The sequence below is a fragment of the Corvus kubaryi genome, unplaced genomic scaffold (genome assembly GCF_017639235.1).
Source record: "Corvus kubaryi isolate FWS band 111438036 unplaced genomic scaffold, C.kubaryi_AGA036_p1.0 37396, whole genome shotgun sequence".
Classification (NCBI taxonomy): Eukaryota; Metazoa; Chordata; class Aves; order Passeriformes; family Corvidae; genus Corvus; species Corvus kubaryi.
Genome location: NW_024581135.1, coordinates 11,472,520 through 11,498,856, shown reverse-complemented (window position 1 = coordinate 11,498,856; position 26,337 = coordinate 11,472,520). Strand labels below are relative to the sequence as shown.

The following is a 26,337-nucleotide window of genomic DNA, read 5'->3' as shown; positions in this document are numbered from 1 at the left end:
GAATCCACAAAGCTAAACCAGACAGATTTACACAGAGAAGCTTCAAATTCAGAGAGGTGTGCACCTCAAATCAATCATTGTGAAACAAAGCTGGAAGCTGCCAAAAGAAAATATTCCAGACAACTCAGGAACAAGCTAGCTATTTCGCTCTGGCCATTAAATGACCCAGTTTACTGTAACTGTCACATTCACTGGGTTATTTCATCATATTGCAAGTCAGAGAGCCTCCTCATGGTTTCAACACCTCTAACTGCCCCTTCCACCATCTTACTGGTGTGTATAACTACTTAATGGGAGGGTACAGTGAAGCTGCCAGATGCTTCTTAAAGGTGCACAGGGACAGGGTGAGAGGCAGCAGACAGAAGATGAAATGTTGATTAGATATAAGAAAAGAGAATAGTTAAGTATTTGAGGAGATTTTTTAGAGAGACTGTGGAATTTCCAGCCTTGGAGATACTCAAAGGCAACTGCACAAGGCCCTGGACTTGCTTCAAGGTTGCACTTAATGAACTTGGGAAGTTCTTTCCATCTTAATGTATTCTCTTCCATTTTTACTTACTCTATATGTCTACAAACTGTTTTGACAGACGGTAACTAATCTAAGAACAAAAGAACAACCACACTGGATCAGACCAGGTGTCCCATCAAAAGTGGCCAGCAGCAGATGCTACATGAGCTGCACTTTCAGAAGAGAAAAAAAACCAAAGTAATTGGACTGTTTAAACTCACCCGAAAAACTTGAGAAGAGTCTACAGAATGGAGAGAACCTATTACGATGAAGCCACTGCTGGGCATCTTGAATAGAAGCAGAAGGAAGGAGATGCTACATTGCAAAAAGAATAAGAAGGTCTTGAAATGAACTGTTCACCAGTGTCCTAAAAGAGAAAAGCACCACATTAACATGATCTCAAGTACTTACATCATTGCTGGGAGGCAGGAGCTCCATTTGGTGGGTTGGAGAACTGTTGCTAAAAGAAATTATATAAAGTTGGAAGAGAAAAAAAAATACATTATTTTAAATTTTACATTGCAGTGTCTGTCCTCTTCCCCCTCCTTACTTGACTCAACTTTCACAAGTTACATCCAACTTGGCTTTTTTTCCTCTATCAGATTTTTATAAAGGTGTCCAAAATCTGGAACAAGAATAAAAAAAACCCCTCTCTACCTGAGTCTTTTGCTGGTCAGTTGAGGTCCTCCTCAACAACTGAGAGAAAAACTGAGGTTTACTGACCTCAATCAAACTTTTCCATATGGCTGACTCACTAATGTGACATCATCTAAGCAAGAAAATTGTAACCTACAGGGTGGCTGAACTCAAAATTTCTATGAGCCAGAAATATCCTAACTAAATCCACCATCTAATAATAATTCTTTACAAAAATTGAAAAAAGGACCTTATAATTCAACCCTGGTGTTCTCTTAAACATAGTCAAGTGCCATAAATTATGCAAAACCACATTTCTACTAAATTCTCCTAAACACAGACAGGACTCCTAAACATGTCAGGGATTTTACCAAAGGAAGAAAATGCTCAGCAGATCTCTCTACTAACACAATTTTGTAATTTCAGTGTTTGCCCTTTTTCATAGGTTGAGGGGACTCATTGAAAATTAGTGATACAACATGGATTGGTAATTAAGTTGTGTGGGAAGGCAACAAGATGGTAGAGTCCTAATAAAAGAAAAAGGCCTTCACCAAATTCCTAAGGGAAAGTATGTAGCAGGGAGGACTCAGAAGTACTGAGGGACACTGCTGTACCTTTCTGACACCAGTTATCTTGAGCATTTCAGGATGACTAGAGCTGTCTCTTTATGATGGCTATTTAATGAATTAAACATGCCTTCATTAGTCCTTTGTTCTTAAAGGACTTCTCAAAACCCAGGCTGTTTTGACCCAAACAGGATTTCTTTACATCTCATTCACCTGGGAATTCAGTACCCCAAACTACCCTCAAAACAGACCGTAAGGAAGAAATATCAACTCTGAAGAGGTGCTGAAAGCCTCTAACACACTTGTGAGAAGATACTGGGGATTGCAGGTACAGGGTGTGGTGTGTTCTCACCAGGAATTGCTCTGGAGGCCCTCTGATGCTCACCTTCCAGCCACCACATAAACAGTGCACATACCAACAGTACTCTGAATTACAGGGAATTCCTGGATGGAAGGTCTTAAAGACCTTGGGAAATACCTTCCCCTTCCTAGAAAGGGTGGTGGTCCTTAACTACTTCTTCCAGGGTATGAAATGCATGGACACACAAAGGCTACGATACCAACAGGAAAGATAAAGCATGTATTTGTTACATACCCATCTCCGAGGTTGAAGCTGTTGGGAGAGCTGTTGTAGCTTGGAGATGGAGCATTGTTCATTTGATAAGGCACATCTGGCCAGGGAGAGCACTGTTGGAAGAAAGACAGCAGGGAAACTTTCATAAGGATGGAAATAAAGGCTTCGATTCTCCTCTAATACCACATTCATGCTGTTGCCACGCCACTAGCTTCAGCTCATCATTCCTGCTGGGAGGAGGAGATGGGCCATGGATTTTCTGCACTGCTCTCCAAGCGGGCTGTCAGGGGGCCAGATTGATTCCAGTTGTGCATTCCACATTTCTTTCTCCCATTTCACAAAGCCTGTCCCCAAATAACACTGGGCCAAAGTGTGCACAGCTGTAAGTCAGAGCAACGCCAGTAAGTCAACTCAGACTGAAGGCAGCATTGATACAGAAATACCCCTGGTCTCAATTATAAATCCCTAATTAAATCCAGGCAAGAGTGACAAAAATGCTCCAGTGGCATTGCTTCAGGTTTACACCCGCGAAGGAGCAGAATGTGAACCGGCCTGCTGAAATCTCTGGCCATTAGTCAAACAGCTCAAGTCATAAATGGGTATTAAATGGAGAAAATTTAAGATAGACAGACAGACACAAAGATACTAAAAGCCTTCACAAATATAGGTCAGACTCCACATTCCATGACAGTAGCGTAAAACCAAAGTAACCCAGCTAGAATTGGTGACTCTGTTCTGAATTTAAGCCACAGTAATCAGCAGAAGAAATCTAGCCCTGTTGAATCCCCCACCACCAAGAGCTCAAGAAAATGCTCTGTAGGGGCCTTGCTTGCAACGATAAAAAGACAGCAAGTGTAGCTTTGGAGCTTTATCATCTCCACAAACACTAGCAAATATTTTATCATCTCCACAAGCACCGGCAAATATTTAACTCTTTGGCAACCCGTATTTCCCCATGCAATATGTCAAAGTGCATCAGAGCTCATGGGGAGAGTCTGGCATCTGCCAGCTCAGTAGAATCAGGTCTGTCAATCAGAAAACATGCTGGTTGCTCCTGGCAACATGAGGAAAATTGAGTGGGAGAGACTGGATCTCACAAACAGGAAGTCGATTTAAATAAAGAATAATTAACATCATTTTTGGAAGTCCAGCAAGCTGGTCCAAAAAAAAAGAAAGAACTAAATCAAACAACAGGACATTCCCATAGGGAGACTGAACAACACTTCTAAATCCCTTTCTTGAGTCCTGTTTATGGTGAGTTTATACAAATATCTTAGTAATGACAGGGAGGGGCAGAAGCACATACAACTCTACACCAGATGCATCAGAATATAAGACACAAGATATTCCCAGAGAATAACCCAGAATCTTCTCAGATTTTGCATGTAACAGCAGCTTCATAGGCACAATAACAGAAAAACAAATTATTAATTTAATCAGACAGTCTATTCATCTGCTTAATGCCCCATCTCCAACATGAGCTTTTGCCAAGTAGTTCTGAAAAAAATACAGACAACTGTATTTCCATACAGCTGGCACCTGAGGGCCATGACAAGTGCCCAGGAGCACAGTGAAAATGGAGAAAGTTGTTGTTTTTTTTTTTTTAAAGCAAGGCTGCTAAGGGTTGTTTTATACCCCAAAACACAAGAAACTTTGGCATTTTTCATAAATTTCAACAGTGAGAGTCATTTTATAATTTCACTCCACTCTGTTTCACTCAGATCTGAGCATACATGTCTCCACAAGACAATCTCCATGGCTCAGATGCTGTTTTCTTTTAAATTTATCTCCCAACATGATGCAGTATGATGTGTCTAAAACACTTTACCTCTGTCAGAATAGTTGTCTCATAGGAAGGCTGATACTTCTCCTTCTCTTGGGTGGTCTTCTTTTCCATTTTTTCCCTGTCAGTCTTCTGTTTTCTGTCTGCTCCTTTAGGCTATAAGTACAAGCACAGGCTCTGCCTTATGCCAAGTATTACAAATTTGGAGACAGAGGCCAACAGATATATCTAATCTGTTCACAAAAGTCTCCTCAAGATTTACAGCAATTCTACATATGAAACAAGATCAGATCTGCATTTTCTCGACAAAAGAATTAATCAAGCATCTCTACTGTTTCTGTACATCCACCACTAACACCTACTGCAATTCTAAAATAGGCTGACCACAGTCCTGAGATGTGATTCCAACTATTTCAGACTGTAAGTTATGCACTTCAACTGGCATTTGCACCATCTTTCCAGAAACAGGAAAGACACTGCTCCAGGAACAAAGCTGGAGCAGCAGATCCTTTGAGAAAACAGGCCTATGGAGAGTTTGTTGTTAAGTAGCTATAGGTCTTCTATGCCCAGATTAGGAGCTTTGAGATGCTTTCTGTCTGAATCTTTTTCTCCTCCAGGTATCATGGTGGCAAACTCTGCTGCAACAACAACGACAAGGTATTTAAGATCTCCACGATAAAATTTCATTGTTTGTGGAGAATTCAATCAAAGAAACTGAAGATGCCCTAATATCTTGATTGCCTAGGAGCATCAAAACGCAGTGGATACTCTATATATCTCAGTATTTTTGTAGTGTTTGAGGCACAACGGACTGGCACAAGTCTTGGTGCAGTATTTCAACTAGAATTGCTGTGTAGGTCAGTGTTTATGCCACCTTCGGCACTGAAGTCCTGTTTAAGATCTTAAGCATACCCAGTCAAAAGCCTGTTCTTTTACTCCAGTATTTGCATCACTCCTACGCAATCTGAAATCTCTGCATGTTTCTGTGCCTTAACCTAGTTGATGACAGAGCCAAAACTACCTCATACCTTGAACACTTTGATCTGGCAGCTTGCAGAATGCAGGTGTTCTGTGTATTCACCATTTTCATTCTGCTTAAAGGTGTCGATTTGCACCCGGAAGGGCACCCCTTTCTCTCCTCCGTGTTTCCGTGGAGTAAACTCTGTGCTGATGCAATGTACCTGGCAAGAGAGAAGCTGTGCTCATCTCTGGAGACAGTTGGAACCTGTGCAAATCTGAATTTCAGATACTGACTGAACATGAGGTTTTGCCTCCTCACAAAAAACTAAGAGGCAGAAGAGTTCATATGTTTTCATTTCTGTTCCTTTGGACAAAATAATCAGGAGAACAACCAGCTCAGAAAGAAACAGGGCATCAGGGAAAGCATCCTTTGAGTTAGGTAAATTCCTCATTCAGATTAAAGACAGCTGATGCTCAGAATGTGAAACAGTCATGAAAGAGGAAAGCAAGCAAAACTAACAGGTTATGAACAGTTTTCTCAAGACAAAACCTATGCTTAGAAAGCAATACCAGTGTCTGAGTATTTTTTTAAGGAAGATCCTGGCAGTAGCAGGTAGTACTCCAGCACTAACAAGTAGCTAGCAAATTGATTTAGTGAGTATCCTACAAATTAATTACACATGACTGTCACATGAGTTAGTAATTATCATTATCATCCTTCTCTCTTCTTCATGTACTGGCTATTTTGACTCCCCAGGTCTTTAAAACTTATCTAACCACTGTATTTACCACAGAAATATGACTTATCTCTTACCTGAATGAATGCTGAAGCCCTCTTTGATGGATCCCAGAGAAATTCAACAGTGTTCAACTGGGTTGGGCTAGCCCTGGGATCCAAGATACCAACTGACAGCGGGATATCTGTAGAAGAAAACCCCTAAAATTTTAAAAATATTAAATTGAAGAAGAGAAAGCATTTCCATACAATCACAAGATGCATGTGAAAGCAAAGCCACCAAAGACATCTCTACTTGGGACCTACAGTGCTAGATCTCCTTCCCTCCCAAAGATACATACAGGATTCATAAAAAACCTAAACACAAATGCAAACACTCCATACACCACTCATCTTCCCAACACTGCAGAGGTGCCACAATGAAATAGCCTCACCTATATCAAGGATGCGGTCCCCAGGGCGACTCCACCTCCAGCCCTCGAGCTGCTGATGCTCTGTGTACTGCAGGCGGCGGTCGTGGAAAACTACACGAATTATGCTCTGTTAAAAAAAGACAGCAATATGAACAGTGTGATCCAGAATCCTCTCTCGAGATGACTTTGGTTTTCCAGAGTAGAAGCAAAAGCTGATCTGTTATGTTTCTCACCCCCATTCATTAGGACAGTAGAAGGGTCCACCTAAGAGACCCATCACCATGTGTATCAAATTCCTATGGGACCCCTGAGAGAGAAAAACACACTTTCCCCTTCACAGGGCACATCTTGGAGGAGAAACACAGCCCTGGACAGCTTTCTGGGATTCACTCTGGAAGCACTATAGCAATGTCCACCTAATCTTAGGTGTCATGGCATGGAAACATCACCATATATACTGCCTCAACACCCAAAAGGGCTCATATGGGGGTAAAATTTAATGTGTCTGTACCATGTCCCAACCCCAGTATATCCCATTCTGATTTGCAAATGTGGAAGCCAGCTCACCTGTCCCTGCACCAGTGGAGCTGACATGTCCAGACACCTTGTCAGCGGGAATTAAACTTGATTCCAGCCGTTAAGAGCCAGTCACTGGATTTGCCCCAGAGCAGTTAAACAAGGGTAGAGTAGGAAAGCATCCGTAACAGCAGGCTGGTCTGCAATGGTGCAGCCATGCCAAAAACTGGAGAAAAAAGGCTGGAATAAGGGCAATCCCCAGGGCAGACAAGTCCTAAGTACTCCTAACTAATAGAGCCTTTTGTATATTCAGAGTGCTACGCTTACATGAGCTAATGACCCCTAACATCCCAGTTTCTCAAGCTCACACTCCTGCTGGGGACTTCCGTATCAAATGAGTGAGCAATTTTTGCCAGTGAACCTGAGAAATGCCCAAATCAAACCCTAGCTTCAAGATGCAAACAAGCCACAGTGGGAACACCTGCAAAATTGGAATCCAAATCCACATACTACCTGAAATGGGCCAGAAGACAAATAGGGAATGGCCTAGACTTGGACAACATTTGAAATCCAAATTGGGATCCAAATTTTGCAACTAGTTCCCACTTGTCAAAGGATATCCTGAGGCGGAACAGCCAAGAATTGAAGGTTGGATCCAGAACCAGGGTCCAGACCAAAATTTTTGAATTTGAACTGTTTTGGCAGTGGAGGAAACAACAAGAAGAAGTCCCCCAAACCAAATGATCAAATTCTATATGTTCATGATTAAGCCCATTACCAAAGTAAACTGGAGCTATACAGAATCTGCCTGGCAGAACAGTGTAAACACCTGGGCCCTCCATTTGTCACGTAACAACCCAGGCATGTTGCTGGGATTGAGTAGGGAGACAAGTCTGCCTCTCCACAGCTTTGACTATGTTCACCACTGAACTTTGGGATTCCCCTGAATCCAGTATTCATAGTGAAACTCTGGGGTCATGATCACAAACAGAATAAAGGTTCCCCTGAAGCCCTGAAAAGCCAAGCTGCATAGTCCCGTGAAACTGTCACTCAACAACTCCATCACCCCTGCTCCCACTAAAAACAATGGCAAAGTGTTTTCCATTGTCTCAGTGGGAGCAAGGTCAGGCCCTTCATTAAAGGCTGTATGTAGTAGCAGGAAGAAAAGAAATCTATATTTCTCCTTACCTTTACAAATTTTGTGTTTAAATCTTGAAACTCTCCCAATTTCCTATTCTCAAGTAGACGGATTTCATAAGACTGACCTAGAGTTTAAGGAAACATTTCCAAGGTGTTTAATATGTTGTAGCAATGAGAGAGTCATGCTGGCATTTACGTGGCTGATAAAGCATACGTTTGATCAGGGAAAGCTTATTTTTGCTAACATAATGCATTTGCCCCAGTAATCGATAGGCACTAAAGCACAGCAGAAATCTGAGGGGAAGGTTTGCCTTTCAGCAGCTAAAAGCTCTCCATTAGGGCATCAATTATAGTTATCTCCTGGGGCTGCTATGGTTTTCTGGTCACCCTCCAGAAAGTCATCAGGGTGTTTAAAGCAGCTGTCCCCCCATGTCACACAGCTGTAACAGCACTGCCTTTGTCTGTCACTTCTGCTAAAGCAATCCTACCAAAGCAATGGTTGTGTGAAGAGGTGCTGGCACAACAGGTCCAGGAATGATCCTGCAGAGGATGGCAACTGGGGAAAATCTTGCCTTCTTCACAGAGCAGTCAGGCCTGTAAGGTGTTTTGGTGAACCACAAAACCAAAATTTGTTCCATAAGGCCTGGAAAGTCACTGCCAAGGGCATAAATATTCTTCAGACGTGTGGAGGGAGCAACGGGTATTACAGCATGTGCAAGGACCAGTTCCGGGAAGGGAACTCAAACTCCACCACCCCACCACCACCCTCACATAAGGAATTTAGTCAATTCAACAGAATTCAGCTAATTTGTTTATAAAATAACATCTCTCTGAGGCTGACAGCAGACAAAGGAGACTGATGTCTCAATATCTTATGCATAGAAATGACTAAGACAGTACAAAAGCTCATTGTACAACACCAAGTCTTTACAATAAACCTGCAGCCAGTACCAAGGCAGGATAGATCATTAGGATTAACGGATCATATGTGTACCTTACAGTTAGCTTTTTTTGTTCATCTTGCTATCCCCCCTTTTTCTGAAAAATGCACAGGGTATGACAAGGCAAGCACCCAAGAGGAGAACAGCTTGGATTTTCTGGCTCAACCAGCATCTCTGCAGAACTGGCCCAACAGAAAACTACAAAGCAGATCTATCTCCCTCTAAGCAGCTTCTACCAGCAGAGACAAAAATGCTAAATTTTTGGATCTGGATTTAGAAATGGAAGACTTATGACAGCAGATGTGTCAGAAAGGCAGAGCACCTTTTGAGAATCCCACCCATGTTAGTACAGACCATATCCACAGAGCACAGAGATATCTGTGCTTATTCAGCTGGCTGGCAGATAAGAAAAGAAAAAAAAAAAAGGAAGGACAAGAGAGGCCATATTGAAGCTCCAAATGTTTGCACAACAGTTCTACTGATGTTAGTAGGAGTTCTGCAAACAGGAAATGACCCTTGAATCCAGCAAGTGACTTAGGGCATGGGGAGAGCAGAGAATAAATCATATGTAGTACCAAAATAAGCATGGAAACATGCACAGATCTTTACCCATCTCTTGGCATGTAAGTAAAACAAAATTACAACAGTGACCTGCCTTTGAAGACTGCTGGACAACAAAACTGGATTTTGTAAACCACAGTCCTGAAATTGAGGTCTTCCACACTTTAACTCACAAGACTTTCTAATGTTCCCACTGACACGTTACTATTGTTCACCTGACTACTTTTAGAGATATGTACATAATCAATACTGCTACATTAGTATAAAAATGATCAGGGTCAGGTTAACAAATTGGGTTTTCTCTCAGAATGATAGAAAAGACCCTTAAGACCATCAAATCCAACCATTAACCATGTCCACCATTAAAACATGTCCCTAAGTGCCACATCTGCTGTACTACATACTTGTATGTGCTGTACATGTTTATCCATGTTGTACAAAGCACTTGGCTGCTCAGTGATTCAGTCTGAAGATACACTTCACCTATACACTACACACCTATCACACTATACTGTGATACAGTTCATAATCTTGAACCCATTTACACAGCCAAGCATCTCTTGAACTTACAGCTCATTCCCATGCAAATATGAGGCTAATTAATCATTACATAAAATTAATTTAGGTTTTGAGAGCAAAAAACAGTAAAACACATCTAACTACTCAGATGGAGGTAACAGGGACAGTGAAATGTAGTGGTATAAGCTGTGCTATGCAGGAAGGCAATGGTCAAACTAGAAGCACTGTCAGCCACTCAGCAAATATCTCAGGAATGAGCAGATTTTTGGGACACCTTTGTGCACTGATACACTCTTGCTCTTTGGTCAGCCTGATCTGCTTATCTGCAGTTACAATGAGACAAAAGAAAATAATGGGCATAAAAACATCACCCACGTTCCTTTCAAACTAGCATCAAGCACTCAAAAACTCTGCAGCGTGCCATCTCCGATCCCCTGCATGGGATAGGGACAGAACTGCAGCCTGGCAGGTAGTGGGCACCTCACATCTCCTTCTGACAGGAGTGACTCACCTTGGAGGGAGTCAGAAACAGATCCTGCAGACCAGTGAAAAAGAAACTGCAGTGTAGACAGAGTTAATATTAAACAGAAAGCCAAAGAGGAAATAAAATGCTTTGATGAAAGATATATGGGTCATCTGATGGAAGCCCTGGAACGCAATTTATTCCATGAAAAACCTCAATCAAAATGGTATTTTATGCTAACTGCTTTCCCCTTGAACTCTGAATGTTTAACTTGAGTTGCTACACGATTATCCAACAAGACTGCTCCCAGCCAAGCTTCAGAAAACATGCGGCTTTTTCCCCTCTCTGTGAAACTCTTGTCAGTGAGAATTTGGTCCTAATTCCTCAAAGTTCCCTTATATATCCATCTTCTGGTATTGATTTTTAGTTTATTCTCCTTAAAGCTTTCCAGCAAATTCATTGCTTTGTGGCTTATGGTACCCAGAATTTATTAGCATGGACAGCATTCAGATACTTGTACTTTCATAGCACCAAACTGCTTGGATTATACTCTGTCCTTGAAAAATAACTTCCAAACTTTGTTCACCCTGTATTTTCCACCATCGCTACCAGCGAAACTCCTGAAATGGTGAATTACAATCTCCACCCTGCAATTATTACTGCAGGGAAAAAAGGCCCTAAAGAATGACCACTTGGGTGTTGGAAAACGAAGTCCCTCTGTAAAATAGCGCAAATAACAGCAACCTAACCTGAAGAAAGCTGAACTCCCCTGGCGTTAAAGAGGGCAAAGAAGTCACACAAGGCTCTGATCCACAGATCATTTATGAATCCTGCATCACTGACTCACCAGCACTAGCAGGCACACGCTGACAATTTTCTGCTAAAATTAAATCAGTAACAGATCATTCTTAGTCAGGTACCCCAAACTGTAAAGAAACATGTCTGTGAGACTAAAACAATCTGCATTTCCAGTTCTCAAGACAGACTACAACTAGCTACGCCCAAAACATACAGCTGAAATACTCCCCCATAATGAGTTTTTCCATTTGTCTCAGATGGAAATACAGATTAATATAGGTCAGACTGCAACTTTTCAAGTCAATACTTGGTGGTGAAGCTGGAGACAGGGGCAGAGGGTACCAATGCTTAGACTCTGCAGTTATTTGATTGAATAGCCCAGGTCCAAGACCAAGGCAAGTATCTTGTCCTCAGCTGACAATGGAAGAATGGGGCTCAGATGGAAAAAAGAGCCTGAAAAAACAATTGTGGCAGTGGAGAGCAGCAGTGCTGTTTTAGATCAGTCCCCTTCAGCAGGATGATGGGGCTAAAGGCCAGCAACTTGCTGAAACCCTTTTCCTACCATGCTCTCAACACTGGCCACAGCTGCACCATCACAGGCAACACAGGATTGAGATCACCTCAAAGTCGATGACCAGCCTGGTCTCTGGTCAGGTGTGGTACTGGACACATGCACAGGGGCACCTAAAGCACCTCTGTCATTACCTGAAATGAAGGGGACACTTTGCAAGCCATCCCCAGCACAGCTGAGGCTGCAGCAGCCTCCTGCACGTCTGTGTCACCACAACCATTCTTCCCTACCTCAGGCAGAGAGCAGGACAGTAATAAATATTCAGAAAACCACAGCAAATTCTTGAGATGCAGTTTGTCTCCCAACTTCATTGAAAGCTTCAGGGGCACCAATAAAAACCCGGGCGAGTGATGATACACTGTAATTTCTATTTTAAACAGACATTCTCTGGGCAACAGCAAATTTATGTAATCTCCTCCTAGGCTACAGTCTGAGCAACTTGCTTTACAAACAAAGTAGTACCCAGTAAAGTAGCAACCACCCAGGTCCAGAGAGTTCCTGGTTTGCAATTCATGAAGCAATTCCACCTATCTGAGGGAGGATTTATAGGCTGCTTACTTTTTTTAAATTCATTGTCTTTGGTAATTAACACACATTAAATGTGGGCATGACCACTTAAGGTGGAGACAGAAGAACTGAAAGTCAACCACTTACTACAGTGGAAGAATAATTTAGTTCAACACAGGAAGGATTTTACCTGCTCAAAAGGTACATGTTTAACAGCTTACTGATTTCCATGAAATTTAGACAGCCATCAGAAATTTTAGGTAATTTCTGATTACAAAAGATTATCACCATTTCAAGCTCAAAGTTACATTTTGCTCAAATATTATTTACTACACAACCACAATATCCTGCTTGCTTTTCTTTGTTTTTGTGTTACATTTCAAGGGCCACTTGCACTGTGCATTTTGTGGTTTCCTGCACAACATACCGATACGATACACTAATTTCCAATTAGGATGCTGATGTTCCAGGCTGATACGACTCAGGCCTTACTTAATCTAACAAAGTAGCCTTTCCAGAAATTAATTAAACTCTAACCTTTGAATCAGCAATATCCCCAACAAAAGTCTGTAGGAAAGGGGGAAAAAAAAAAAACAAACACCCAACAGATAGTCCTCTTTCTCAGAATGGATCCACACAGCACTAGACAGAACCAGCCTGGAAACTGTTTGATTATTAAGCCAAGTTGGCCAATAAAAATACCATTTAGCAACTTTATATGGACATCCTAAAGAGTGCACAGATAAAGGCAAAGGAATGCTGACAGTCAAATGCACCATGCAGAAGGAGGGGGAGGGAAAAAAAAAGCAGCAAGCATTTATCATACCAAACCAAAGCACATCCAGCAGGCAGGAGGAACGCCTTTGAAACAGCCAAGCACAACTATTCAGGGCATCAGGCACACACAAGATTTTTCTGACAAGAAAGATTAATGAACCTTCAGGGTAAATAGACAAGAGTAGCAGAGCTGGCATGTGAACTTGCATGCTTGATGACACACACCTTTTTAGCCAGTCACAAGCAAAAATAAAAACTAACATAAGACTTGCTCAAGCGTCCCATGCGCGGACACTCTGCAGGACAAGAAGCAAAAGCAGAACCCTAAATCCCTGAACCACAAATGACAGCAGATATTCTGCAGTTGCTTGCTGCAGTCTCATTTGACAAGATGCTGTAGATGTTTATCCAGTGGATATTATGAATTCACCAGCTACACAATAGGCCACCCTGGAAGTTCCCTCTATGCTAGGAACATGGAAATCCTGCAAAGGAGGACAAGCTGTGAGCCAGGAAATGCAAAAGGAACATAAGAGTCATTCTAACACTGCAGGCTCATCTAGCCCCACATCCCACCTTCAGCACAGCACCCAGAGATGGAGCAGGGTAAATACAGCCAGCCCTTTCTTCCTTGCAGTATCTTCCTGGTTTCTGGTGTTCAGTGTCCAGATTGTATCTACACTGAGCTGCCCAGTCATGACCAATGCTCATTAACGCTTTTGTGTGGTCTCCTTCCAAATTTGCTTGTACTGTGGCAATCAGAACCACAATTTACACGTGCCTTGCTTTAGCGTTGACAGTCTGGCCCTTTGCCTGCCTCCTGCCTCTCCCCTTGCACAAAGCCCCCTTAGCTCCACTTGTTTTGGTACCCAGGAGTTCAACACCAAGGGTTCCTGCCCTGCTTGCCCCTACCAACAGGGCAGCAACACTACAGGAACACTGCACACCAATTCAACTACTAATTCTACCACCATTCACTGTCATCATGTCGTTTTTATGTTTTTCCTCCTTTTACAATGTGCCCCCAACTCAAGGGGATTTCTTTGCCCCCCCTTTTTCTCCTTCCCTACCTCTTTCTTGTGGGAAAGCCAAAGAGCTGCCTCAGAGCCAAGCTGGCTGCAGGAAAATTTCACTGCTCATTTACTATATGAACATTTGTCTGAGTCCTACTCTCCACAGACTTCTGAAGATGGTCTGTTCTACAGTGGTGACACTTCGTTGCTAACAGGCACTAACAGAAATAACCCTCATTTACAATGGTTTCCACTCAAAAGAGAGGGAGATGCATTTAAATCCCCAAAGCCTACAGTCTCACTTTGAATCAAGGACACAAAACAAGCCAGCAGACACAAACACTTCTAGTTGCTAACTTCACTCTGTGCACTTGGGTTTCTTTTGCATAGTCTTCATCCACTTGATCTCACCTAATCTAAACCATGTTATAAACTTTGATTTTTAATACAAATTAATCAGTGAAGAAATTATGGACCTCCAATGGAAAGCTGAAAAAAGAAATACCCTGTGAAAATAATTTCTTCCTGTATTTCCACTTCTCTAGCATGTACTCGAAACATTCAGGATTATCTTAGTCACATCTGCCCAGCTCAGAAAATCTCAGCCCTCTCTGTGTAAGTAAAAAATACAGGCTTCTTCTGGTTTCAACCTGTTTTAAGTCAATTTGGACAACAGGTTTTATAGCTCTGTAAGAGTAGCTTTGTGTGTAATATTTACTTGAGTTTCAGATAATTAAAAAGAATGGTCCTGGGTGAGGGTGCTGACAAGGGATGCAGAAGAGCGGAGTATGACTCCTGACCCCACATAGCAGCTCCCTTAGATGCCCTCAGGTTAAATCCCTTCCTTCACATTTCTGCAATAGGAAACTGGAAGAAGCAAGTCCCACTCCCACCTGTGGCTGCTCAACCAGTGCCTACACAGGGCAGGGAAGGAGATGGGATCAAAGCTGACTGTACCTTCCACACTGGTCACAAACATGGCACCAAGCTGGGACAGGAAGAATCTCACGCTCCAGTGCTTGCTGTCTAGTATCAGGGACACATAATAAATCCTTGGTAGGAAGCAAATGGGAGAAAAATAATTGCTCTTTTCCATACCTCTTTAGGAAAATAAAAAGTATATTCTCTTAAAAAAATGTGTCTTACTCCTACAAAAACAGCTAATCATGTCAAACTTACAGTATTTCTCAAGCTTCTGACTGCTACCTAAAATGTGGTCTTTTAGGACTACAGATTAGAGGAAGCTAATTGGAAAATTTCTACACATTGACAGTAACATTCACACAAACATCAAATCCTGTAAAATCACAGGCAAAAAATTCTCTGTCATAATTAAAGGAATCTCAAATAGATATGGATAATGGGATAAAGTAAAAAAATTATGTGGACTAGAAGGAAAAAGCCTTCCCGGTATTTTCATACTTCTTACTACACTCTGAGGAACTTCTGAGCACTCCCTTTTTTCACAGATATTGGAAGATTTACGGGAGAACAAAATGCATTCTAGGGGCTTCCAGTAGGAGTTGTGCACAGGCTACAATCCAGCAAGTTCACAATCCCACTTGAATTTCATCCAGATGTTAGCAACAGAAGAAAGGATTACAAAAAGAATAGAAAACAGCCTCTTGGTTAAAAGACAACTGAGATTCTAGCTTCCTAGGGACAACAGAAGTCAGATGCTCTACTTACGCAGAGGTGCCCTGTCATCTGAAGCAAGATTCATAGTCAGCTTTGGGATAGTGTGGTTTGGAGAGAGGGTTGTTTATCCTGGGCTGCCAAGTGAAGACAGAGCTGCCAAACATATGGGGAAATTGCTTCTAGCACAATTAATGGCTTCAGCTGAGACACCAGAACCTACTCAGAGCTGTCTTCAAAGTCAGGCAGGAGACAAATTCCTTCTCCAAAGATGAAGTGCACCACAAGAACCAAAAACACCAAAAGCCACTTTCAGAAATGGGAAAGACAAATTAGCTTTGTTAGCCATTTCATTTTTTAAGCCATTCAAACCCAAGAACAGACTGGAAAGGGGTCAAGGAGCAGTATGGTACCCCACAACGATTAGGGAATAAGGATGCATGGGTGGGTAGGCAGGCACCAGGGAGCACCTGGTACTCAAAGTCTCAATGACACAAAGGCACTGCTGTGTCTGTGATCTCAGGCAAGGGTGGAGCATTTGTCGACATGTCCACCAGCAGCAGAGCTTCTACACATGCCCAGGGCCTGGTCAGTGATGGAAGTTACTGTCAGGAAAAGAGGCAGTTCATAGCACAGGACAAAGCAAAAATATCCTCATAAACAGAGCTATAATTAAACCAGAAGCACACCCAGCCAGAGCTGGTCACTCATCCTTCTCTACACTTCATTTAGGCAAATAAAGAATTGTTCCAGGAAAAGTACAAACATCCAGGCAGTTGTGACCCCATAAAAACTCAATTACGTAGGAGTTAACGTCAATATAAAACAGCTTTTTTCATTTACTGTAAATCTCAGTGTTTAAAACTGGGTTCTCTGGCTATAGAAGATTAGACAACCAAATTTGAACTTTAGACTTTTTAAGGGAGGCAAAGGTTCTCTTTTGCCTTCTGCTGTAAGCAATTCCATCTCCTACCCAAACAATTAGCAATGCACTCCAAACAGTCCTCTTCAGCCGTTCCTTGCCCAGTGCTTCCTGCACCTTTCTTTGGAGAAGCAACCAGAGCATATCTACAGTTGAGCTGAGGCAGGACAACACCCAACAGATTTTAAATGCAGCACCATTTAAAATGTACCAGTTTATGCATATGTATCTTGGACCTGGATATATGCCTTGGCACCCTGGGCTTGAAATTCAGGGTTTTTGTTTAGGTGTGACCCAGACTCAAACTAAATCCATCTATAGGTTTATGAGCTAATGCACCTCTACAGCAACACTCTCAGTATCACAAATTCTCTCAGATGTTAGGGGTTCTCCCTCATGGTTTGGGCTTTTGGCTTGTTTGTTTTCTGAACCATCTAGGACTGGCACTAAGGCTGACTCCTGGAAGACACCATGAAGCAGAGGTGTCCAGCCTTCCAAACCCCAACCAGCTGTACACTAAAATGTCTGCATGGCCAAGAACCACAAGTCACACACTGCAGACTGGGAGAGCTGAACAGAGCCCAGGAAAACTTTACAGGCAGATGACGGCAAGTTACTCTGAAGTACCACTAGGGGACTGGGCTGGATTTCTCACACAGCCTGCTCTCAGTGACCCTCTGCCACCAAACTTAACCTCCCTCTAGGTGAAGTAATTAACATCTGAGGTTCTGAGCCAACCCAATGCTGGTCATGAAACAAAATCATGACTTGAACAGCTCACAGTCCACATGTGGTTCTGGCACTACAAGCTAATTCCCTTGGGCAATGACTTTCAGGTTTTTGTGATTTTTGGCATTTTGTTTTTTAACAGAATGACTTTATTTCCTCACATTTATTAGCATTCAGATCTACTGTACACAGTGCTTGTTTCCTCCACATTCCTCCTGCTGCAATTTCTGGAACCACCTTTCATTGCTTCCATTTCTGTCCATGTTTGAAACTGGTTTCAACCAGCCATGGTCAAACCACACCCCATATGACTGCAGACCATGGAATATGCACTGCATCAAGCTGTCTTGCTGAAGCAGTGGTTTGTAATATGGTTGCTGGTTGATTGTCTGAAAATCCCTATCCACAAGAGACACCGAAATAGTGCTAAAAGGCAGGCTAGTTCCAGAAACGTTAGGATGTTTCTGCTGCAGACTTCTGGACAGTGTAGTTCTGTTGACAGATGTGATCCCTGGCCAAAAGAGCAATGCCAGCAGCAGCTTCCAGTGCAAGGACAGCACCTTTACCAGTTTCACTGACTGAAGGTGGAGTGGTATTGAGACACCATACTAATAAGCCTATACTTTGTCCCATCAGATGAGTAATCCTTCTGAGTTCCAGTAAAGAACTCTTAATGAAGGAACTGCCCTAAGGATCAGCAAACTAAGACTGTGTTCAATTTGGCTCCAGTTTCCCAAGGAATGTGGGAAGGCAGGGGGGAAAGAGATCAGGAAAGACAAGTGTAATGACTCAGTCTTTGGAATCCAAGCAACAGATTTGACTCTAGTTACCTCATTTACAGACTGGTTCTAGAGCTGTGGCCAGAGAGCACTCATGGTTTCAAACTGGAGCAGACAAACTTGGGACTCTGCCACTGCTGAATGTCCCCAAGTCAACTTAACAGTACAGCTAAGCTCACTCCATTATGCTCCCTCACAAATACTTCCCCTGCTCCTTAGTGAAAACACTGGTCTCTGGTTTCCAGCTCCAGAGTCCTCTCAGCCACCGTCCTTGTGGAGACCCCAGACCAAAGATCTCTTCCTCCAACACCACTGACCATCCCTCTAGGTCTATCCTGCAAGAAGCAAGGCTCAAGAAAAGCCACTATGCTCCACAAGTCCAGAACCCTCTTCCAGCTGTACACAAACACAGCCACTGGACCAGTCCTCCTTCCTAGCCCATGTGAAATCCTTTCAGATATCACATGAAACTCTCCACTGATTCCTCTTCTATCTCTGCTATGCAACTTGGCCTTTTCAATTTGCTATCCAGTACTTCCAGGTTTCCATAGCCCACAGCTCTGTCAGCCCTGACCTTTCTTCCATGCAGTTCTGTATATGGACATTCCTGAGCTGGTCCATTCACCACCACTGAGCAAGTCATGTGTGGAGAATGTGTGGAGGGCAGGAAGCAGAGCTGCTTCACAGTGACAAAAGGTCAGTTACTGAGTGGCAAAGAGCTAAAGTCAAGAAGGAACATTTGAACAGCAAGTTGCAAGAATCACCCAGCAAGCAGAAAACCCAAACCCTTTACTCACAATTTGGGAAATTAACCACGCCAGATGTGAATTGCTTTGTTGGTGCTAGGACAGCCAGTGTGTCTTTGTATCTACCTTACTACAAGCCAGCCATGACTGACACACAGGCAGAGCCAGAGGGACATTCATTAATGAAGTTACCCATTTGCTAAAGTAATCCATCACAACACTCAAGAAGGGAAGTTTTATGTAACAGTTCTTGGCCAATCTATGATAAAACACAGAGAGGTTAAGGTGCAAGAGGTGTCCCTTTGCTTACAGCCAGCACAAGGTGATAAGGCGTAGGGAATGGTCTTAAACTGCTTCATGAGATGGCTGTGGCATTGCAGCTGGGTCCAGTGCTTTGGAGTCAGCCAGTTCCTCTGCTGTGCCACAAGTATTGGTTTCAGAAACCTCAGCTGCCTCAAGGTCCCCTTCACACACCTCCTCAAACCCACAGAACACAACTCTACTAAGGAGATTAATTTTCTGACAGAGCCTTTCAGTCCTCATCCCTTTTTAACCCATGGCAATGTTCTCACCAATAACCCACTAACAGAAACTAGACACTCCAGCTTCCCAGCCCTGCCCCTCTGCACAGCTCCCACCAGCCTCACCCCCACTTTGCTCTTCCAGGCCGGCCCAGCTTCACGCTCTTCAGGGTGTATTCTGCAAAGACACACCCCACCTTGAGGGATGAAAGGGATGATATCCAAGAAATGCCAAGGAAGCAGGAAGCAGTGTCAAGATGTAGCAGTAGACAACTCCTTGCAATAGTAAGCAGGACAAAGCCTAACACAGCACGACATCTATCTAAAAGGCAGTAAAAATCTTATTTTGCAAAGGAAAATGTGGTCACACAGGTTTTTTTTAAAAACTCATGGTATTGTGATAAGAGTTGTCTAACTTTTTCCACTGCCAAAGTAAAAAAGTTTGCACTGCTTCATGTATGCTAAAATATTTGGCCGTCAACAGATTTTCATAAAAAAAAAAATCTTTTATTCCAATACAGGAAAGAATTGTGTTTCATAGGAAGATTCATCTAAATCTCACAATTGATACACCCTATTGCCACCTCCTGGGATCTGCTGTGTTTCGAGGGATAAACTGAGATGACACAGTCGCATATCCCAAGCATCTTTTGATCCTGAGAGACACAACAGTGCCAGCTTATGTGACAGGAAATACCTGGCTCCTTGGGTAGAGCCTGCAGTACTTCACTGATCTTTCTGTGGGGGCTCTACCAGCTACCAGCACAGATCCAGCAGCCAGATGCACCTGAGGTCAGAGTCCAAGGGAGGTCAGGGCTCCAACACCTACCAGCATTAAGAGAAATCTACCCAGGGAGGTACCCACCCAAGGGAGCATCCTACTCAGTGCATGAAGCTCAAAGAGCTGAGGCAGTATCCTGAGGCAGAAGAGGATCTCAGCAAGACAGCAGACAGCCTTCAGCTTGTTGTTAGGCCCTTTTTTGCAGCCTGGCAGAAAATGAGCCTAAGTGTGTTTTAGCATAATTTGTACATGGAGAAGTCTGATCCCCTCAAGACCCACACACAGGAGGTGCTGCAAAGTGACAGCCAAACACCAACCACAGATGTGCCTGCATAAATGCTGCCAAAGGGGGAAAAAGAAGAGAACACAGAGAAACACAGTGCTTGTTTATCCAGGAGTATGAACTAGTCTGTGAGGTCAGTGATAGAGGACCTTGCTGCACTGAACTCTGGCAACTTGTCAAGTTAGGCACTGAGCAGAGCCACACCAGCCTGCCTGTGGGAGAGATGTCACTGCCCAGCCCTCAGAGCAGCCTCTGGATACCTGCTAATTCACCCTCTGGCTATGCCCTCCAGCAGTGCCAGGGGACTTGCAGCGGTAAGAGCCCTCCCCAGTCCAAGCTGGCCCATCTGCTTCATCAATCTGGCTTTGTGAGATGAAGGCAGGAGGCTGCACCTTAAGCTGTCTGAGATCAAGCCAGTACTTTGCCACAGGAACCTGTATAAGCTATAACACTGCTTTAAGTCAACAGTTAAATCAGTCATACTTCATTATTTTAGAATAGTTGATAATCTGGTATCTAAATATAGAAAATTAAATATTCCTCCTTTCCTCCACCCCCCTTCCCCACTTCTATCCCTCTTCTCCCATCCCGCTGCCCTCCCCGTAAGGCAAAGTATGGGATAAAATCTCATTAAATGTTCCCAGGAAATACCCTCTCCTTCAGTGTACTGCAAACCCTACCTTGGTTGAGGTAGGTCAGGGTTTCCTCATGCAGTTTCACGGCAGGTGAGGTGGCTGTGCAGAGGACATACTGAAAGGGTGGCAGTTTGGCATCGTTCTCAGGAGACAGCTGCGGTTCTTCCTGCTTGAAGATCGGCAGCGCAAGGACATCTCTGCAACATACAGTTCATACACAGTCAGTTGCAAAGAGCAAAGACTGCCCCAGCTTCAATCTGCATTTGGTTCTCATGATCTGAGATAATGGGGGTGGTCTCTGGAGAAACACTGGGTTAAAATGGCTAAAAGAGGAAGAATTTGGTCTGTTTAATGTAACCAGGCAACTTCTGCCTCTAAGATACCAGCACTGCACACAAAAGAACATAGCACTGGCGAAACAGAGTACATCTGAGAATTATGGTAAGTTTTTAAGGAATAAATCAGATTTACTTTTCAGTTAAGCAGTCTTCTTGATGAGGAAAAAAACCATCAAAAATAGATTCTTCATCCTTGTGGATGTACATTTGATTAAGAATTCTCAGGTTCCCAGATGAAAGCCTTTCAGGAAAAAAAAAAAATGCAAGAAAGGGCACTTTGACAGCTGAATGTCAGATTAATAAAATGTCTTCAAGTAGCAGCCACGGGTGAGAAGCAGACACAGCTCTGGTGTAAAAAGGAGATGTTTAGGTAAATGATGGCATGAACTGCCGGATTAATTTACTCATAATACCTCCCTGAATTCTAATAAACCTCGACCCAAGGAATCACACAGCTCTTAAGTCAGCACTGGACTACCTTCATAAATGCACACACAGGTGTGTGGCAGCAGCTTCACTAGGACCTGAACACAGCCCCAGTTCCCACTTCTTTACAAAATGTTGATACTGACCTGCCTGCTGATTTAGTCCCAGACTGATCCCAACCCACACTAATCCCCAAGCAGAACTGGTATTAGCAAGGCTGAGAGCTCAACAAATGATCAGTTGATCAGTACAAAATGAGATGTCAGGAATAAGCATCCTTATCTCAGCCTGTCTCATACTGAAGAACCACATTAGCCTTTCCTATGCCACTAGCATTGCTGATTATTGTGTCCACCTACTTAAAACATTAATACCCTTCCGAATTAGGAGGGTTATGTTGAACACGGTGACAATTCAGAGTAAGTGATTCTTTTTCTCCTCTATTTCTTCCAGATGTGTGAAGACTCGAGATTCCCTTTACACAGGCTGCAGTTCTGCTCCTTTTGACAATCCCATATACAAAATGCTTTAAGAAAAGCCATCCAGCATGTACAGGCATGCACCCTGAAAAGGGCATTAAGAATTTTTTCCTTGCCTGTTCAGTTAATGATCCACTCATAGCACCCAAAACCTTGAAGGCTACCCACGTCATCAGTGAAACAGTGCAGCAGTTTAGAGTAAACTGCTCAAGTGCCGGGTTCAAACACAGGTACTCCTATTTATGGGGAAACAATGCCAGACAGCAAACTGTGCCATTTCAGATGCAGGCAGGAGAAAAGAAACACCCATCTCTGTTTCCATTCTCTCTTCCAACCCCACGCCCTCCATATTATCACCCACTCGAAGGCATCCAGCCCCATTTGCTTCCTGGCATTACTGACATAATCACAGCTCTTGCCTAACTGCTGCCACAGAGAGGGTTTTTTTCCTTAGTGATGATTTACTACAGTAATGAAGTGACAGAAATGCCTGCAGTAGATTTCTGAAATAGACAGCATTGCTCCACACACATGCAGGATCTGATCCTGCTCCGGAGTCATCTCACTCAGCCCGGATGCCAACATTTGCTCCTAACCCGCTCATCTGCACAATGCCCTTGGAATGCCTGTGACTTTACGGATGAAACAGGTCAAAAACTCCGGCACCCAAAAACTTCTGCAGTTCGGCAGAAACAGTGCACAAAATCCGGCCTGGATTTAACAATTAGGGGTGAGGAATTTGTACACCTACTCACCTGAAACAGCTGAGGAAATGTGGGCAAGGGGAAGTCAAAATTTAAATACCATATTTCACATCAGGCTCTTTGCACTCCTACACCTGCCAGCACAGCTGTCTGATCGCTGAAGGCTGTAAGCATGGAGGAATCCATGACCCGGTTTCTGGAAAGCTTCACCATATTAAAGCTCCAACGAAGCCACACAAGTCAATCGCATTTTTATTCCTAGAGCATTTGAACTATTGGCCTGTGGTACTGTTGCTTTGGGTCAAGACCTTCTTAAACATTCGGCCCTATTACAAGTGTTTGGAACTCAGAATGAGGTCAAAAGAATTTTTAAGTATATAAGCCATCACAATATTTATTCAACTCTTCACTCAAGAGTTGCAAATCAAGTTTAGGGGAAAACAGGGTTTTACAACAGCTACTATCCTTTAAAAAAAAAAAAAAAAAAAAGCTTAACTCCTGAAAACTCTCCCAAGTTTCACCCTTATGCTAAAGATTTACAGTTCTGGTCTTAAATAACAGTTAGTTTGCATACCTGGGAAAGAGAAAGCTATTTGAGAGTTCAGTCAGCTGACAGAACAGAGAGTAAAACACGTACTGGGTTTTCATAAAAAATGAATGAAGATTTACAAGAATTCTTCTGTAGAATAATCTTGCTCTAGCTACAAATACCACTGAGGTACAGCAGAACTTACACGGATGTCTCAGATACACAGAAAGCTCTTGACCTCTGCAAAATATAACTTATACAAACTTTTCTTACAGCAACTTCAAGTATTGTACTATTTCAATTTCTTGCGCAGTCAGTACAAGGGGCATGGAAAGACTTCAGAAAGCCACTGCTCAGCAGAAAAATGCCCGTTAGAAATGCATGTCTTAACACATTCTCATGGAAAATGAATCAGCCAGAAATAGCCATCTCTACATAAAAAACCAAAGGTTTTGTTCAACCAACCTTCCCTGAAACACCTGAGGGCATTGTTGCCATAAAAGTGATGTAGGGATTTTAATCCCAGATCAAACCCACCATGGTCACGGAGGCAGATGCTCACTAAAGCAGAAGCTTGTTCCTAAAACACCAACAGGTCAACTCCATACCAGCAGCCTTCCTGACAGAACAGGTATCCTTTATCCCCCAGCTAGCATCAAGCCAGCAAAAATAAGCTAATGTGTTTTCTGGCCCATTAAACAGAATTTAAATTGCAGAGTCAAGCCTCACCCAGACCTGATGATCTTGTAGCACTCCTGCTACAAATCCATGGAGTTAAGGAAGCAGCTTGAGCACCATAAACACTCTCTAATGGAAAATATGCGCAAGAACCAATGCTGATGCTCCTCTGCTTACTACCATTTTCACTGTCCTAAACTAATCAGATTTGCAAGCGCAAAGCAAGAGGGAACAAGACTTTTGCCACATACATGTTGTGAAACTGAGTTATTGACATAGAGGGAGGAGATGAAGAATCTTATATGAAGAAGTGGAAAAGCTGTCAGAAGTCAAGAATCTCCCAGTATTGTATCATTTGATAATGGGAGATTATTATTTAGTCCAAAATAAAATTCCTTTGCAAGTACACTGATAGGCAGCAGGAATACTCAAGATAGCATGTCTCCTTGAAAGGGAAGCATTATCTGCATTCGAAGTGCTTCCCCAGACAAACTCAATGTTCTCGCAAGAGTGGTTATTTGGGGGTACATTTGAAAGTCAGGGTTCTTGGGCCACAGCCAGGTTCTCCACTGCCACAATTCAGCAAAATCCCACTCCAGCAATCGACACCAGCTGACAGCTGGCCTTTACATCTTCAGAAAGCAAATAATTCACAAGCGCCCAGCAAAAAGGGAACTCCCAAAGTTGCCTGCTTTGACATCGTTTGGAGGGAGGAAACACGGGTTTGTGCTACACATGTCACAGACTATTGTTTAGAAGCCCTTGTACTTAAATTAGGCACATTTAATTAAACGCAACTGTGCAGAGGCAGGAAAAAGCTGGTTTAGGCAAGTTCAGAAAGTTAAATTCTGCGCTTTTCACACATCGTCCCAAAAAAGCAGAGAAAGAAATCCCATCCCCAGAAAACTGGGTGCCTTCATAATTTGCCAACAGGAGTTTTCCGCAGACTTTTGACAGCGCTCCGCCGCTGCTGCACCTCCTCCCTTGGAGCTGCGCTACCCCAGCTCGGAGAACAGGAAACCCGGCACAAGCAATAAAGTAACTCTGCAGAGAGCTATCTAACGAGGCGCTAAAAAATAAAGAAGGAAAAAGAGAAAGGAAAAAAGGAAAGAGGTCTCTCAGACAGAGGGAGCGGCACTAACCCCGGGCGGCGCGGCGGGGCACCGGCAGTGCCGCCGGGGAACCTAGCGGGCGGGCGGGCGGCCGCGGGACGGGGGGCACCCGACCAAACACCCACCCCGTGTCAGGGCTGTCGCCGCCCGGGACTCACCGCAGGTAGCTGCCGGTCGAGTGCTGGTTGTAGTGCTCCGGCTGCGTGTGCCAAAACAGCATCTTGGGGGCGGCCGGCGGCGGTCCCTGCGCTGCGGAGCGGCGGCCGCGCTGCCCACCACGGAGGTGCCGGGCACGGCTACCGCCAGCTGGACTCGCGGCCCCGGCGGCTCCCGGCGCTTTTATGGCTCAGCCCCGGCGGGCGCGGGTTGGCCGGGCCGGGGCGCCGCAGCCGGGCGAGACCTCCCCCAGCCCGCCCCAGCGCCAGCCCCGGCCCCCGGCGGGCACGGGCCGCGCGTCCCCGGGGCGGAGCGCCGGCCCCGAGGGAAGGGCCTGGCCCTGAGCGGGCCGTGAGGGGCCGTGGGCAATGCCGGGGCGGCTCCGGGCGAGCCCTGGCTGTGCTGGAGCTGCTGCGTGGCCTCTGAGCTGTCTGAGTTTTAAACCGAGCCACTCAATCCGATACCAGTGTGAAAGCCCTGCTCAGGTTCCTCAGGTTCCCTGTTTTCTTTAACTGAACGACAGCTGATGGCTTTGGCTCAGTGCTGTCTCTTACACTGCCCTGCGCCTCATGTTAATGCAAGCTTTGGGTCAGGAGGTATTTTCCAAGTGAGAGGGCAAGAGGCAAAGTTTGCCAGAGGAGGTGCATGAACGAGAGAACAGCATCAGAGTCTAAACTCGCCACTAAGCCGTTCAAAACCCTCCTGTCTTTTCTGTCTCAACTCCCCCACATAGTACGGAGAAATCTGTTTCTTTTCCATTTCAAATAGCAGATCCTGATCCTCACCCACAAAGCTGCCCATAGCTGTCATTTTCCTAACCCCCTGCTCTCAGGGCACCCTCCTGTCCCACCAATCCTCCTCTGGTCTGATAGTTCGGAGATGGGGAACAAAGGGTAGAGGGG

The 26,337-nt window shown here is 43.9% G+C and overlaps 1 protein-coding gene across 2 annotated transcripts in view; it reads right to left on the bottom strand.

Moving 5' to 3' along the window:
• TFCP2L1 (transcription factor CP2 like 1) overlaps window positions 1-25,608 on the bottom strand; it is a 36,048-nt gene extending 10,440 nt beyond the window's left edge. Inside the window, exons 1-10 of one of the 2 annotated variants that reach the window (XM_042040786.1) lie at window positions 25,438-25,608; window positions 21,059-21,210; window positions 7,881-7,957; window positions 6,198-6,303; window positions 5,842-5,948; window positions 5,096-5,248; window positions 4,113-4,223; window positions 2,306-2,397; window positions 920-968; window positions 730-823 (exon numbers count right to left, since the gene is read on the bottom strand). In XM_042040786.1, coding sequence (XP_041896720.1) covers window positions 730-823; window positions 920-968; window positions 2,306-2,397; window positions 4,113-4,223; window positions 5,096-5,248; window positions 5,842-5,948; window positions 6,198-6,303; window positions 7,881-7,957; window positions 21,059-21,210; window positions 25,438-25,499 — 1,003 coding nt within the window. In that variant the 5' untranslated portion in view covers window positions 25,500-25,608. Of the gene's footprint in view, window positions 1-729; window positions 824-919; window positions 969-2,305; window positions 2,398-4,112; window positions 4,224-5,095; window positions 5,249-5,841; window positions 5,949-6,197; window positions 6,304-7,880; window positions 7,958-21,058; window positions 21,211-21,484; window positions 21,574-25,437 lie in introns of those variants that run through there. The other variant, XM_042040785.1, reaches the window with a different exon arrangement.
• Between the last annotated feature and the right edge of the window lie 729 nt (window positions 25,609-26,337).